Source organism: Alexandromys fortis, unplaced genomic scaffold, assembly GCF_014885135.2.
Source record: "Alexandromys fortis isolate MF-2015 unplaced genomic scaffold, M_Fortis_MF-2015_v1.1 scaffold_72, whole genome shotgun sequence".
Taxonomy (NCBI): Eukaryota; Metazoa; Chordata; class Mammalia; order Rodentia; family Cricetidae; genus Alexandromys; species Alexandromys fortis.
This window is the reverse complement of record NW_026067969.1, coordinates 4,341,881-4,353,787: the sequence shown is the minus strand read 5'-3', so window position 1 is coordinate 4,353,787 and position 11,907 is coordinate 4,341,881. Positions and strand designations below refer to the sequence as shown.

General features: G+C 49.3%; 1 protein-coding gene across 2 annotated transcripts in view; it reads right to left on the bottom strand.

The window, feature by feature from the left end:
* Window positions 1–978: 978 nt before the first annotated feature.
* Ak8 (adenylate kinase 8) overlaps window positions 979–11,907 on the bottom strand; it is a 125,146-nt gene continuing 114,217 nt past the window's right edge. Inside the window, exons 12-13 of one of the 2 annotated variants that reach the window (XM_050155077.1) lie at window positions 4,430–4,510; window positions 979–1,301 (exon numbers count right to left, since the gene is read on the bottom strand). In XM_050155077.1, the coding sequence (XP_050011034.1) occupies window positions 1,109–1,301; window positions 4,430–4,510 (274 nt within the window). In that variant the 3' untranslated portion in view covers window positions 979–1,108. The remainder of the gene's footprint in view (window positions 1,302–4,429; window positions 4,511–11,907) is intronic. The other variant, XM_050155076.1, reaches the window with a different exon arrangement.

Below are 11,907 nucleotides of genomic sequence, written 5' to 3'. Positions count from 1 at the left end.
CCTGAGTGCTGGGATTAAGGCGTGCACCACCACCACCTGGCTCTCTCTTTCTTTTTGAGACAGAGTTTCTTGGCTTTCCAGAATGACCTTGAACCATAAACAGGAGGCTGGCCTTGAATTCCTGATCTTCTTGTCTCCACCTCCCAAGTGCTGGACTAAGGGTGGGTGCCCTGAGCCTAGCTCAGTGCCGAAGCTCTAAAGCAGAGCTTGGCATGTGTCCTCACCGGGCTGAGGGCTCTGCCTAGCACCACACTGGACCCTCTGGGTTACTGAGAGGCGGCTGTATTTATCATTGCACCTACTAGCGAGGGACAACTAGGCAGTGAAGAGTGAGTTTAACTCTGTGGTGGACCTGGGATCAATGAAAAGGCATGTCTGTCTGGGAGGATGAGCTGAGGAGGGAAGGGCCTCCCCCGGAGTGGGAAGCCCCTTTTGTGTATGGGGAGGAGGGGAACAGGTCTGCTTTGCCTACCTGATTTCATTTCTTGCTTATGGAGGCATCTGCTCTGTTGCGGCTGCTCATACCATGCTCTACCGTATCAGAATCTAGACTTTCCAACCTTCCAGTGCAGACTAAAGACCAGTCAGTGACTCCATGAATCCTCCCTGCTGCCAGCACCAGACTTAGACATCTAGATGATCTAGCCCTGGGGACTAAGCACTTATGGGGTTCTCAGAGTCTCCAGCATGCAGACTGCCATTGTTGGCCTAGCTAGTGTCACGTAAGCCAATCACTAAGAGCCTTTTAAAATTTAGACCCACGCTCTTGGTTCCATTCCTCTATAGAACATGACCACTGCATTCACCCAGCGACCCACAGTGGGATGGTGCTGCTGCTCGAGGTGAGTTTCATCCACATCTGACTTTAGAGGGAGGCCTTGCATCCAGCATTCCACCGTATCCCCATATGGGCCTCCTCTGTCCTGTGTTCTCAGACTCCATAAGAAGGCTACCTGAGGTTGTGCCTAGTATCTTTATTGGTCGGAGGCAGAGGGGACGCCTGCCAAAGGTTGAGGGCTGGGGATTCTAGGGTCTCCAGGGCTTGCTCCTGGCTCTGCACTCATCAGGTCACTTTCTTGGGCAGAGGATTGATGATCCCGCTCTCTATTTACTCGAAGACTGTGTATGGGTCCTGGTCCCCATTGACAGTGATGGCCCGCTCATAGTACTGCTCCAGGTCCCCACAGTTCCTGTAGAAGAGGTCTGTTTGGAGCCTGATGTGCTCCTCTGAGTCCCTGGGGTTCTGCAGGAGACGGGCCTGGACCTCGATGGTGGGAGGAGGCTTATACATGAGATGGAACCTAGGAGGAAACAGATGACACGGGGGCTCTCAGGCCTCATGTCGACTGTGCTAGGGCACCATTACCACCAGGCACTACCATCACTAGTGGACCAGTGGGGTGCATCTTGGACTGGCCTCAGGCCTCTGGGACATGAAGATGTGGTCCCAGCTCAAAGAGAGGGCAGAGGTCAGCCAGCAGGACAGAATGTAAAGAGAGTAAGAGCCAGTAAGAGCCAGTTTCCCCCTTTATCTCAGAACTTAGGAGGCCCAGGCAGGCAGATCTCTACATGTTCCAGGTCAGCCAGAGCTGGACACAAAACAACAAACAAAACCCCAAGTTCTTTCCTTCTTTTCTTTTCCCTACCTTTGCCCCCTACCAATCCCCCTCATCCCGCCCTGTCACATATTGGTTTCCGCTGCTGGCAGATCTGGCTCCCAGCAGCAGCTGTAGCCAGGTCAGCCTTGGTGAGTGACAGTCCATGTTACTGAGCCCATGCATAACCCCCATCTGTGCCACCATGGCCACTTTGTTCATGGCCCATTGGGCAATGACAGGAATGGCTGGGCAAAGAGACTGACTGTCCACAGACTGGGTCATCCTATCTACTTGATTACTGAACTCCTCCTCAGCTGAAGCCACCTTCTGATGAGCATTTATATGAGACACAAGTATCTTCGCATCCTTTGCCCACTGGGAGAGATCTGTCCACATACTTCTTCCCCAGATGTCTTTCTCACCAATTTTCCAATCATGCTCTTTCCAAGTCCCTGACCATCCAGCCAATCCGTTGGCTACAGCCCATGAATCAGTGACCAGTCGTACATCTGGTTATCTCTCCTTTCAAACCAACTGTGTGACCATGTGTACTGCCCAAAGCTCTCCCCACTGTGCGGATTCCCCTTCACCGGTATCTGTCAGGGTTGTCCCAGAAAGGGGTGGTAGTTCTGCAGCTGCGCACCTCTGGGTGGGGCCTGCATAGTGTGCAGAACCGTCAGTAAACCTGGCCCTGGTCTTCTCTTCCTCAGTCATTCGATCATAGGGCACAACACCCCATGAGGCTCTAGGTGCATGCTTGTGGAGCCCCAAAAATGTAACCTACTTCCGCCTTGTCTGATGGTCAGAGAGTTTGGAGGTTGATCAGACTTGATGACAATAATCAGGGCTACACATCCTGACTCAGGATGTCCTTGGTTCTTTTGACATTAGATGGCTCATACAGGTAGATTCACTCCACCCTGACAGATGGTCAGGATATTCAAGCATACTTCTGCTCTTCCATTTGTAATAGGAGGTTACCTGGGGAGTGGCTGCTTTCAGGATACTTGGTCTAGGGTGGCTTCACTGCCCAAACAACAGAATACTAATGACTTGATGTCTCAAAGTGTTGAAGCAATTAACTGTTCGAGCTGTCCTTTGTATCGTGTTAAAAAATTTGTTGCCCTTTCGTATTAGGGTATAAAAGCATATGGAAAATTAAATGCGGGTGATTTTCAGAATTCACCGGAACTCCCTCCCAGTACTATCCTATATTTTCTGTTTTATTATTTAACTCATGTCTTCGTACTCTTTACTTATTTTTCTGATTCCCATGCCCCTACCCTGGCAAGAGATATTTTTGTCTAGGCTGATCCCCAATACATGCTTGGCAGCAGACAGCATTGTAATGGGAGTAGAAACCATAGGCATTTGGGCCACTCCTTCGTGTAACTTGCTTGTGCCTTCAGGACCTACTCAGGCCCAACCACTTGTACACAACTTCCACTGATAATGAATTGCAGTTGTGCATGTCCAACTTTATAACGTGGTGGGGTCACAGATAACACCCAGCTCATGGTGGGCATCTCAGGTCAAATGGCAACGTGGTAGCCCGCAGTCAAGTGTGCAATTTCTACTAAGGCCCAGTAGCAGGCCATAAGCTGTCTCTTAAAGAGAGAATAGTTGTTTTCAGACAATGGTAGAGACTTGCTCCAAAATCCCCAAAGTCTCTTCTATGATTCACAGAAGAGCTTGCCAAATGGGGCTTGCCAAAGGCTCCAAACAGCATCCCTATCTATCTATCATTGACACCTCAAGTACCATCAGGTCTGCTGAATCATAAGGTTCAAATGGTAGAGCAGCCAAATGGTCAGCATCCTGGACCTGTTGAAGAGCTTCCTCCTGTTCCAGATCCCACTCCTGGTACCAAAATCTCTATTTATCATGGTTCTCCAGAGGAACAGAACTAATAGAATGAATATTTATGTGAGATTTATTAGAATGACTTACAAGCTGTGGTCCAGCTAGTCAAATAATGACTTTCCATTAACAGAAGGTCCAAGAACTCATTAGTTTTTCAGTCCCTGAGAATGAATGTCTCAGTTGGTGTTCAGTATATGCCAGAAACCCAAAGACATAAACTCTTTTTTTTTTTGTTTTGTTTTTCGAGACAGGGTTTCTCTGTGGTTTTGGAGCCTGTCCTGGAACTAGCTCTTGTAGACCAGGCTGGTCTCGAACTCACAGAGATCTGCCTGCCTCTGCCTCCCGAGTGCTGGGATTAAAGGCGTGCGCCACCACCGCCCGGCGACATAAACTCTTGATAGCAATGAAGAAATGGGCTTTCCAGGAAGAGCAAGAACAAGCTGGCAAAGAGAGCAAGCTTCCTTCTTCCATGTCCTTTATATAGGCTGCCAGCAGAAGGTGTGGACCAGACTAAAGGTGGATCTTCTCATCTCTAAAGACCTACTTCTAATCCAGATCTCAGGTCCTCGTGCTTGCAAGGCAAGTGCTCTACCACCTGAGATCTCCCCAGCTTCATCTGTTCTTTTTCTATCCTTCCAAGCACTATTTGTTAAGTACTAATGGCCTGCCCATCTGGTGCAGCCATTTCTGAAGTGGGAGTCCAGTGGGGTGCTAGGAACACAGTTGCCAGACATTTAACCTGTTAAAAGTGGTGCTGCAGGGCCTGGTACCTTCCTTCCCTCACTCTTGCAGACAGGGACCCAGAAGAACGCAGAAAACAAACCTGCTTCTAGCCTGTATCTGTAGTAGCCAGTGCTATTCTGAAGCAGGTCCACATAGCACTGAGCACCTTAGCGGAGAGGTGGCTTCACAGGGGACCTGGCCACCAACAGCCCTCCATGACCAGCCACCAGTAAGGCCTGACCAACCTTTCTCCTGTGACAGGGTCAGTCCTTCTCAGCGTCATTCGCTCCAGGATGGAATCCAATGGCACATTCAGGAAGAACACCCTGCAGAGAGAGACCACAGTAGCCATGTTTGTTCCTGTCTGAACCTGGCAAGGCTTTGACAGCCTGGGCCTACTAATCCTAGGGAGATTATTCCTCCCCTTCCCCGGCTGACACTAGAGATATCAAAAGCTGACCTGTCAACATGACTTTCAGGTACATGGCAAACCCACCTAGAGCCTGGAGCCCCACCCTCCTTCTCCAGCAAACCCACTCTTCAGTCCAGTAATACCCCAATGCCAGATACTAGGGTGACCAGAGCCTTCCGGAATCAACCACTGGCCACTCTGGAGCCTACCCTGCCTTGTACATTCCTCCTCACAGAAACCACAACCAAGTTCCCTGGCCACCCTTGTCCCCTTCCGCCTGCTGCCTCCTGCCCTTAGTGTCTGCCCATGTGGCCTTGCGGGGCATTGGCCTCCCTGCTGTCATTCATTTACCTCCAAGGTTGGCATGATTCTTCACATGTGTGCATGCGTGTGTTTCAGGGAGCAGAAGGTCTACCCAGCTCCCTGAGACAGCTAGTGATGGCTATTCAGACCCTACCTGGACTGGCCGTGCTCCATTCCTGTTGGCTGGGAGACACCTTTTCCCTCTGGCTCTTTTGTACCTGTGGCTTGGCTGTGACTAGGGCTGTGCAGAGGCTAGGCTCAGGGCTCCCCCGGCTACTGGGGGTGGTGAAGGACGCAGACCCAACCAAGCCAGGCACATGCAAGGCAGCTCCAGCTCCTTCTACAGGAGCTTCATCTACTGACTTCACCGCAGGACAGATGGAAGCCCAGACTTACCCAGAGGGCCTTCCTTAGAAAGGCTTGCCCAGAGCCATCGGGGACCAGAGAAAATAGGACCACGCATAGCCTGAGGCTGATACCTCAGTAAATGGCTGACACAAATACTTATAAATCTCTACTTTTGCTTGGGTTGGCTTCCTCTGGATTCCTTCTAGTACTTACCCAAAGTTACTCTTTTTTTTTTTTAAAAAAAAATCTTTTATTTATTCATTTTTTGGGAGGTAGTCAGGGGCATGTGTATGTAGAGGTCAAAGAACAAACTGCAGGTCCCTGCACGCACCGTGGGTGGGAGAGACAAGAAGTGAAACTCGGGTCAGCTTGAATTAGCTGTCATTGGCTCAAACTTCTGGAGCCTGACACTAGATGGTTTATTTTAGCTGTATTTATGCACAACACAACTTGGGGGGAAAGTTTCCTGGTGACAGTTAACTCATTCCTGTGGGTACAACGAAGCTTAAGACATGTTTACTACAATGAAACACTTTGTTGTGGTGGTTGTTTTGTTTTCTGTGTGCAGCCCTGGGTGTCCGGGAACTTTCTCCGTGGGCCAGGTTGATCTTGAACTCACAAAGATCTCTCCTGAGTGCTGGGATTAAAGCGTGCACCTCCACCACTTAGCGACCTTGAAACTCTTTACAAAGTACAAGTGGCTTCATTGCTAACATGGGTTCTTGTTGGCTTGGAAACAGTGCTCAAGATAAAGGTCTAGGGAGAACGGCTGAGGTAAAAACATTTGTGGGAGTCAGGATTGGCCTGGCGCGGAGACAAAATGGAAGTCACAGGAATAAAGAAGCATAAAATTTGGGGGATTCAGGTGCAGGCTGGCCCGACATACAGCAAAGATCACCAGGTTGCGAACTCCATCCTTTCCCATAATTCCAGGTGGAAGGCAGGTAAACATCTCCTTCCCCTAAGAGACAAGCCTGTGTGTTCAACTTTCCTGGTTTCCTTTTTGCGTATCTGGGTGCGCAGGACCTCGCGCCCTCTACGGACAGCTTGCCTGAGCCGGTTTTCTCCTTTTACCTGTGGCTCCCAGGGACTGAACTCAGGTCATCAGGCAAGTGCCCTCACCCCTGAGGCATCTCACCAACCCCTGTTACCTTTATTGCTGTGACCTAAGACGTGACAAGAGGCAATCTGAGGGCGGAAGAATTTATTCCGTCTCACAGTCAAGGTATCAGGGCGGCAGGAGAATGAGGCTGCTGCCCATTCGAGTCATTTCTGCCATCAGGAAGTCGAGAACAAAAGGAAAGCTGGGATGGGTCCCTAAATCCTCAAGGCCCTTCCCAACCCCCTCCCCCTTCAGACTTCTACTAGAAAGAAATACCTCCTAAAGGTTCCAGAACTCACGTACATGAGTCAATTCACATTCAAACCACACAGACACTTGGCACACTTGGTACCATACACTAGAACATGTATGAACTCAAGAGAAAAACAGCTAACCAACAAATGGCAAAGCAGAGCCGGATGTTCTTTCTCAGGCCAGCCACCCCCGGGGGGCGGGCCTCCTCCTCTCCCTTTGCCCAGCTTCCCCTCCCTGAGGGCCACCTCCACCCATCTCCACACAACCCTGCTGGCACTGTGTGTAGCTGCAGCCACCCCATGAAGCAAACACAGCTGGTTCTCAGCAGCCTAGCAGGCCGGAACCACGCCAACCTCTTCCTCACTGCCATGCTGTCTGTCAGGATCATTCAACCTCTAGACGCTGAACATGTTGTTATCTACAAAGTTCACACTCAGGAGCCAAGTCCAGTTATAGAACACACTTACATACAAACACACACACTCATACACATATTATACACACACACATACATGCTCACACACTCATGTATTGCTAATGCAGGCTGCAGGTGGCCCGTGGACGTGAGGAGGGCACACCTGCCTCCTAATGACTGTCTCACATAGAGGGCCACAAAACACCACTGATACAATACAGTGGAGCAGGCTTTTTCTTCTGGCCACCAACCAGCTCCCGAATCACGACACAGAGACGCATTATTAGTTATAAACGCTCTCAGCCTTAGCTTATGCTTGTTTCTCACTAGATGAAGAGAAACCTAACATGTTTCTTTTCATCCACGTTTTGCCTTGGGGCTTCTTAACTTCCCTCTCTTTCTGTGTATCTTACTTTCCTGCTGTCTCCAGGTCTGGCTGGCGGGCGGCTGCCTGGCTTCCGGCCCCCGGGTATGTCCCTCTCTTTCTCCCTTGTTCTCTTCTCTCTCCAGCCTAGATTTCTCCTCCTACGACGTATTCTCTCTGCCTGCCAGCCCTGCCTCTCTCTCTCTCCTGCCTAGCTATTGGCTGTTCGGCTTTTTATTAGATAAATCAGGTGCCTTAGACAGGCAAGGTGGAACAGCAGCCCATCTTTACATAATTAAACCCACATCCTGGTATTATTAAACAAGTGCAGCATAAACAAAGCAACACACCTTTACACAGCTAAATATGCTGCAGCGTAAATACATGGAACACATCTTTACATATTTGTAATTTCCGCAACAGTACAGTGCACAGAGGACTGCATAAATTAAAAGTCCAACAATACATTAAGAGAATAATTCATTATTACAACTAAGTGAGCTTTAATCGATTTTAAATTGAAAGTGAAATTTACCATACTTTTAGACTAACTTGACAGGGTCTCGCTATGCAGCCTAAGCTGGGCATCAACGCTCTGCAGCCCAGACTGCCCTTGTATTATCAATCCTCCTGACTCGGGGTCCTGAGGGTTACATTTACAGGTGCGCACCATGCATGAGAGAGGACAACACTGATCCGCTTACAAAACAGCAACAGCAACAGCAACAGCAACAGTGTGCAAGCAGTGAGAGACAATGTTTGTCTCTGACCCGGGTAACAGGGCAAAGGTGTCTGCTCTCACGATCCCTCTTCAGCCGGCTCCTGGAACGGGTCCTCTGACCACCACATGCACACACACACACACACACACGTACACATACACACACAAACACACATTAAATGTAATTAAAACAAATAACCCTCTGTATCTCAAAATACATTTAAAAAATAAGCCAGAATGGGAAAAATATTTGCAAAACACATATCCGATCAAGCATTTGTATCCAAAATTCAGGAAGTGTGAGCTCCATGCACCGTTGGAAACACACGTGTGTAGGGGCCCTCACTGCTCCAGTGTCTCCAGAACTGATACCCAAAGGGGAAAGTGTGGCATCTGAAGATAGTTTCTTGGAAAAGGCTCAAGTTGCCTCCTCTTTCCAGCATATCAAAGGCCCAGCCTCTGCCATGAGGAGCCCATCTTTCAGGCTGAAAGGAAGGCACCGGGGCTCTTCCTGTGCACAGCCTCTGTGGCTGTCTCTGGCTATGGTACAACTCATGGTGTTTCCTCGCAGGGAGAACTACGCAGTGACCACCATTGGAGGAGGACCAGGAAAGAGGAGAGCTCCCAGAGAAAACACAAACAGCACCCAGACGAGATGATGGAGTGAGGGACAAAGCACATTGCCTGACTGGAAGCTTCGTTCAGGACATGGAAGGAGAAGATGATGCCAAGGTGGTCCTCCATCCATGACAAAGTTCATGGTGTTCTGAGAGCACAAAGCAGAAGTAGCCATGTTATGTGTCTGAGTAATTTGCTTGCATGTATGTCTGTACACCATGTATGTACCTGGTGCCCACAGAGGTCATAAGAAGGTGTCAGATCCCCTGGAACTGAATTGTAGATGGTTGTGAGCTGACATGTGGGTTCTGAGACTAGGACTCAGGTCCTCTGCCAAAGCAACAAGTGCTCTTAGCTGCTGAGCACATGGAAGCCATAAACTATCTTCAAGGGTCATCTTAAGGAAGCCTGCCCACCTCCTTTGAGACGGGGTCTCTCATTTTCCTACAGCTTACTGATTCAGCTAGGTTGGTAGTTGGGGAGCCCCTGGGACCTTCCTGTTCCTGCCTCCCCTGGGCTAGAATTGCAGCCATGCACCTGCATGCCAGGCATTTTTCTGTGATTTCTGGGTCCCAAAAAGCGCTTTATCAGTTGAGCCACCTGCCCAGCCTCAGTTTCCCCTATACGTTCACACCACCCCAATGGAGGATGCTCAGTCCAGATTAAAACCGTAGCAGGTTCATCCTTGAAGTACACCAAGGTTCAGGACAGGGGCCGGGGCTGCCTTGCTGGTACTGTGTCCTTCCTGCCCGGAAAATGCCGAGAGCCAGGACATGAGCCGAAAGTGGGCAGGTGGGTGTCGGCGCACAATCTGGCCCTATACCAACGTAGCAAAGCACAGCTTCGATTCCGTGCAGCTGGCCCTCCTGACAGGAGCCTGGGTCACAGGCCAAGCCTGCAAAGATTGCTGGAAGTCACTGTTGAGAGAGGCTGTGCCCAGGAAGAGCCATGCAGAGGAGAGTCTGGACACGTGGTCTCCCTGGCCAGGATTTTAAAGTGCTTGCCACGTGGCTGCTTCACTCTGTTAAGCAAATCTGAAAAACCAAAGGGCAGATACCTCCACCTGATCCTACCACCTTGGGCATCTTGCGTCTGGCCTCGGATAGCAGTGACAGCCCCTCTCATTTCCAGCTCTCACTCCTTTAAAACCAGGGCTCCCACTGGCCAGTTCTTGTTGGAGAAAACGGCGCATAATTGACAGTGCAAACCTACCCTGGCGGTACCTGCAGTCTCTCCAGGGGCAAGCAACAAACTCACTCTCCTGCTGTTAACTAGCAAATTAGCAAGCGCTCCTGGCAGTTTACGAAGTGCATTTCCAAACACAGCAGCCCGGTTGAAGGAGAATGACCCAGGATCCTCCTGCAGACTCCAGCTCTTTTTAAAAGCCCTCTTAAAATGTTTATTTCCTTCACCACTGAGAAGAAAGAAGAAAAAAATCTTTTCCTACGCACGCTGCCACCCAGGAGCTCCCCAGACAATAAGGAAAAGCCAATTGTCGAGCCAGGTAGTTCTGCAAGCTTTTCCCACAGAGAAAAGCAAATGAGTTTAAGTCGAGAATAACAGGAGACAAGCTGGCCACCACCTGTGAGGCGAAGCCTTGGTCTCTGGCTGCCATGTGCACCCTCATCCCGGCTTTGGGTCAGTAATGGGCTGAGATTCACATTTCTGAGACAGGAAGGCCAGGCTAACAGGGCATGAGCCCTTCCCTAAGCCCTCAAGGGTCTAGTGAGCCTGAAACATCTAACCATGAGCAGCTGTTCTTCCCCAAATCTGTGTTCAGACTCCCCCATCATTCTGCTGTTTTAAAAAATAAATTCAGAGGCTCTGGAGATAGTGCTTGTCTTACAAGAAAAAGGACCTGAGCTAAATCTGCAGAATAAAAAAAAAAAATTGGGCCTGGGGGTATGCACTGACAATCCCAGTACTGGGCAGGCAGGGGAGGCAGGGACAGACCAGGTCCCTAGAGTTTGTGACTTGTCATCCAGCCTACTTGGCAAGTTCTAGTTTAGTAAAAGACTCTCACAAGAAGGTGGACGGCTGAAGGAACAACAGCTATGGTTGACCTCTGCCCTAGTCTGTTCCTCTTGTCTGTCTGTCTGTCTCTTGCACACACACAAACACACACTATTCCAGCTTTTTTGGTGCGTTTGACCTCTACAGTTAGGTCACAGATCCACCTGTATTTTACAGCTAGACCAACAGGAAACACTGACAAGAGAATGCAAACACTTTTTTAAAGATAAAAGATGTACTTCATATATACATATATACGTGTGTGTGTGTGTGTGTACCTGTATGTGTGTGCCTGGTGCTCAGAAACACTGGAAGAGGGTGTTGGGTGCCCTGAAGTGGGGTTACATGAAGTTGTGACCTCCTATGTGGTTGCTGGGAACCAAATCTCAGTCCTCTGTAAGAGTGCTCTTAGCCACAGAGCCATCTCTCCAGGCCTCGGAGAATGCAAATGCTTTTGTTCTGACCACTGTCTTGCTAACCCAACCAAACGACCCAAGTGCCGTGGGAAGATGTTCTGGTTTCATTTTGGTTACTGTGATGAAGCGCCCTGACCAAAACAGTGTAGAGAAGAGAAGGGTTTGCTTTAGTTTACAGTTCCAGGCTGCAGTCCTTCACAGCTTGGATGGCACATTTCAAGGTCACATCTCCACAGTCAAGAGCCCTCTTTCAGCTAGATTGCTCCTCTCTTATACTATAGGGAATCTCTGCCTGGAGAATGGTACTGCCCACAGTAGGCAGGGTCTTCCTACATCAGTTAACAATCAAGACAAACCACCCCTACTCCAGACATGCCTACAAGCCAAAGTGATCTAGAAAATTCCTTAGTAAGACTCTTTTCCCAGGTCATTAGAGGTTGTATCAAGTTAAAACTACCCAGAAAGGTTTGAAAACATCTCCCTTGCGGGGTCCTCTTGTTTGAGGTAATCACGATTTCCAAATGAAGAAGCACAGAGATACTCACCGGCAAGCTTCGCACAACAAAAAGTCCATGGCACGGAAACGTGCTCAAGATATAGTAACTGAATAAAAAGAATATTGGGGCTGGGGATATAGCTACATTGGTAGCATGTTCCCCTTGCATTCATGAGGCCATGGCTTCTGTCCCCAGCCCTGCAGAAATTGGTATGTTGGCACATGCCTGTAATCCCAGAATTTAGAAAGTGGAGGCAGGA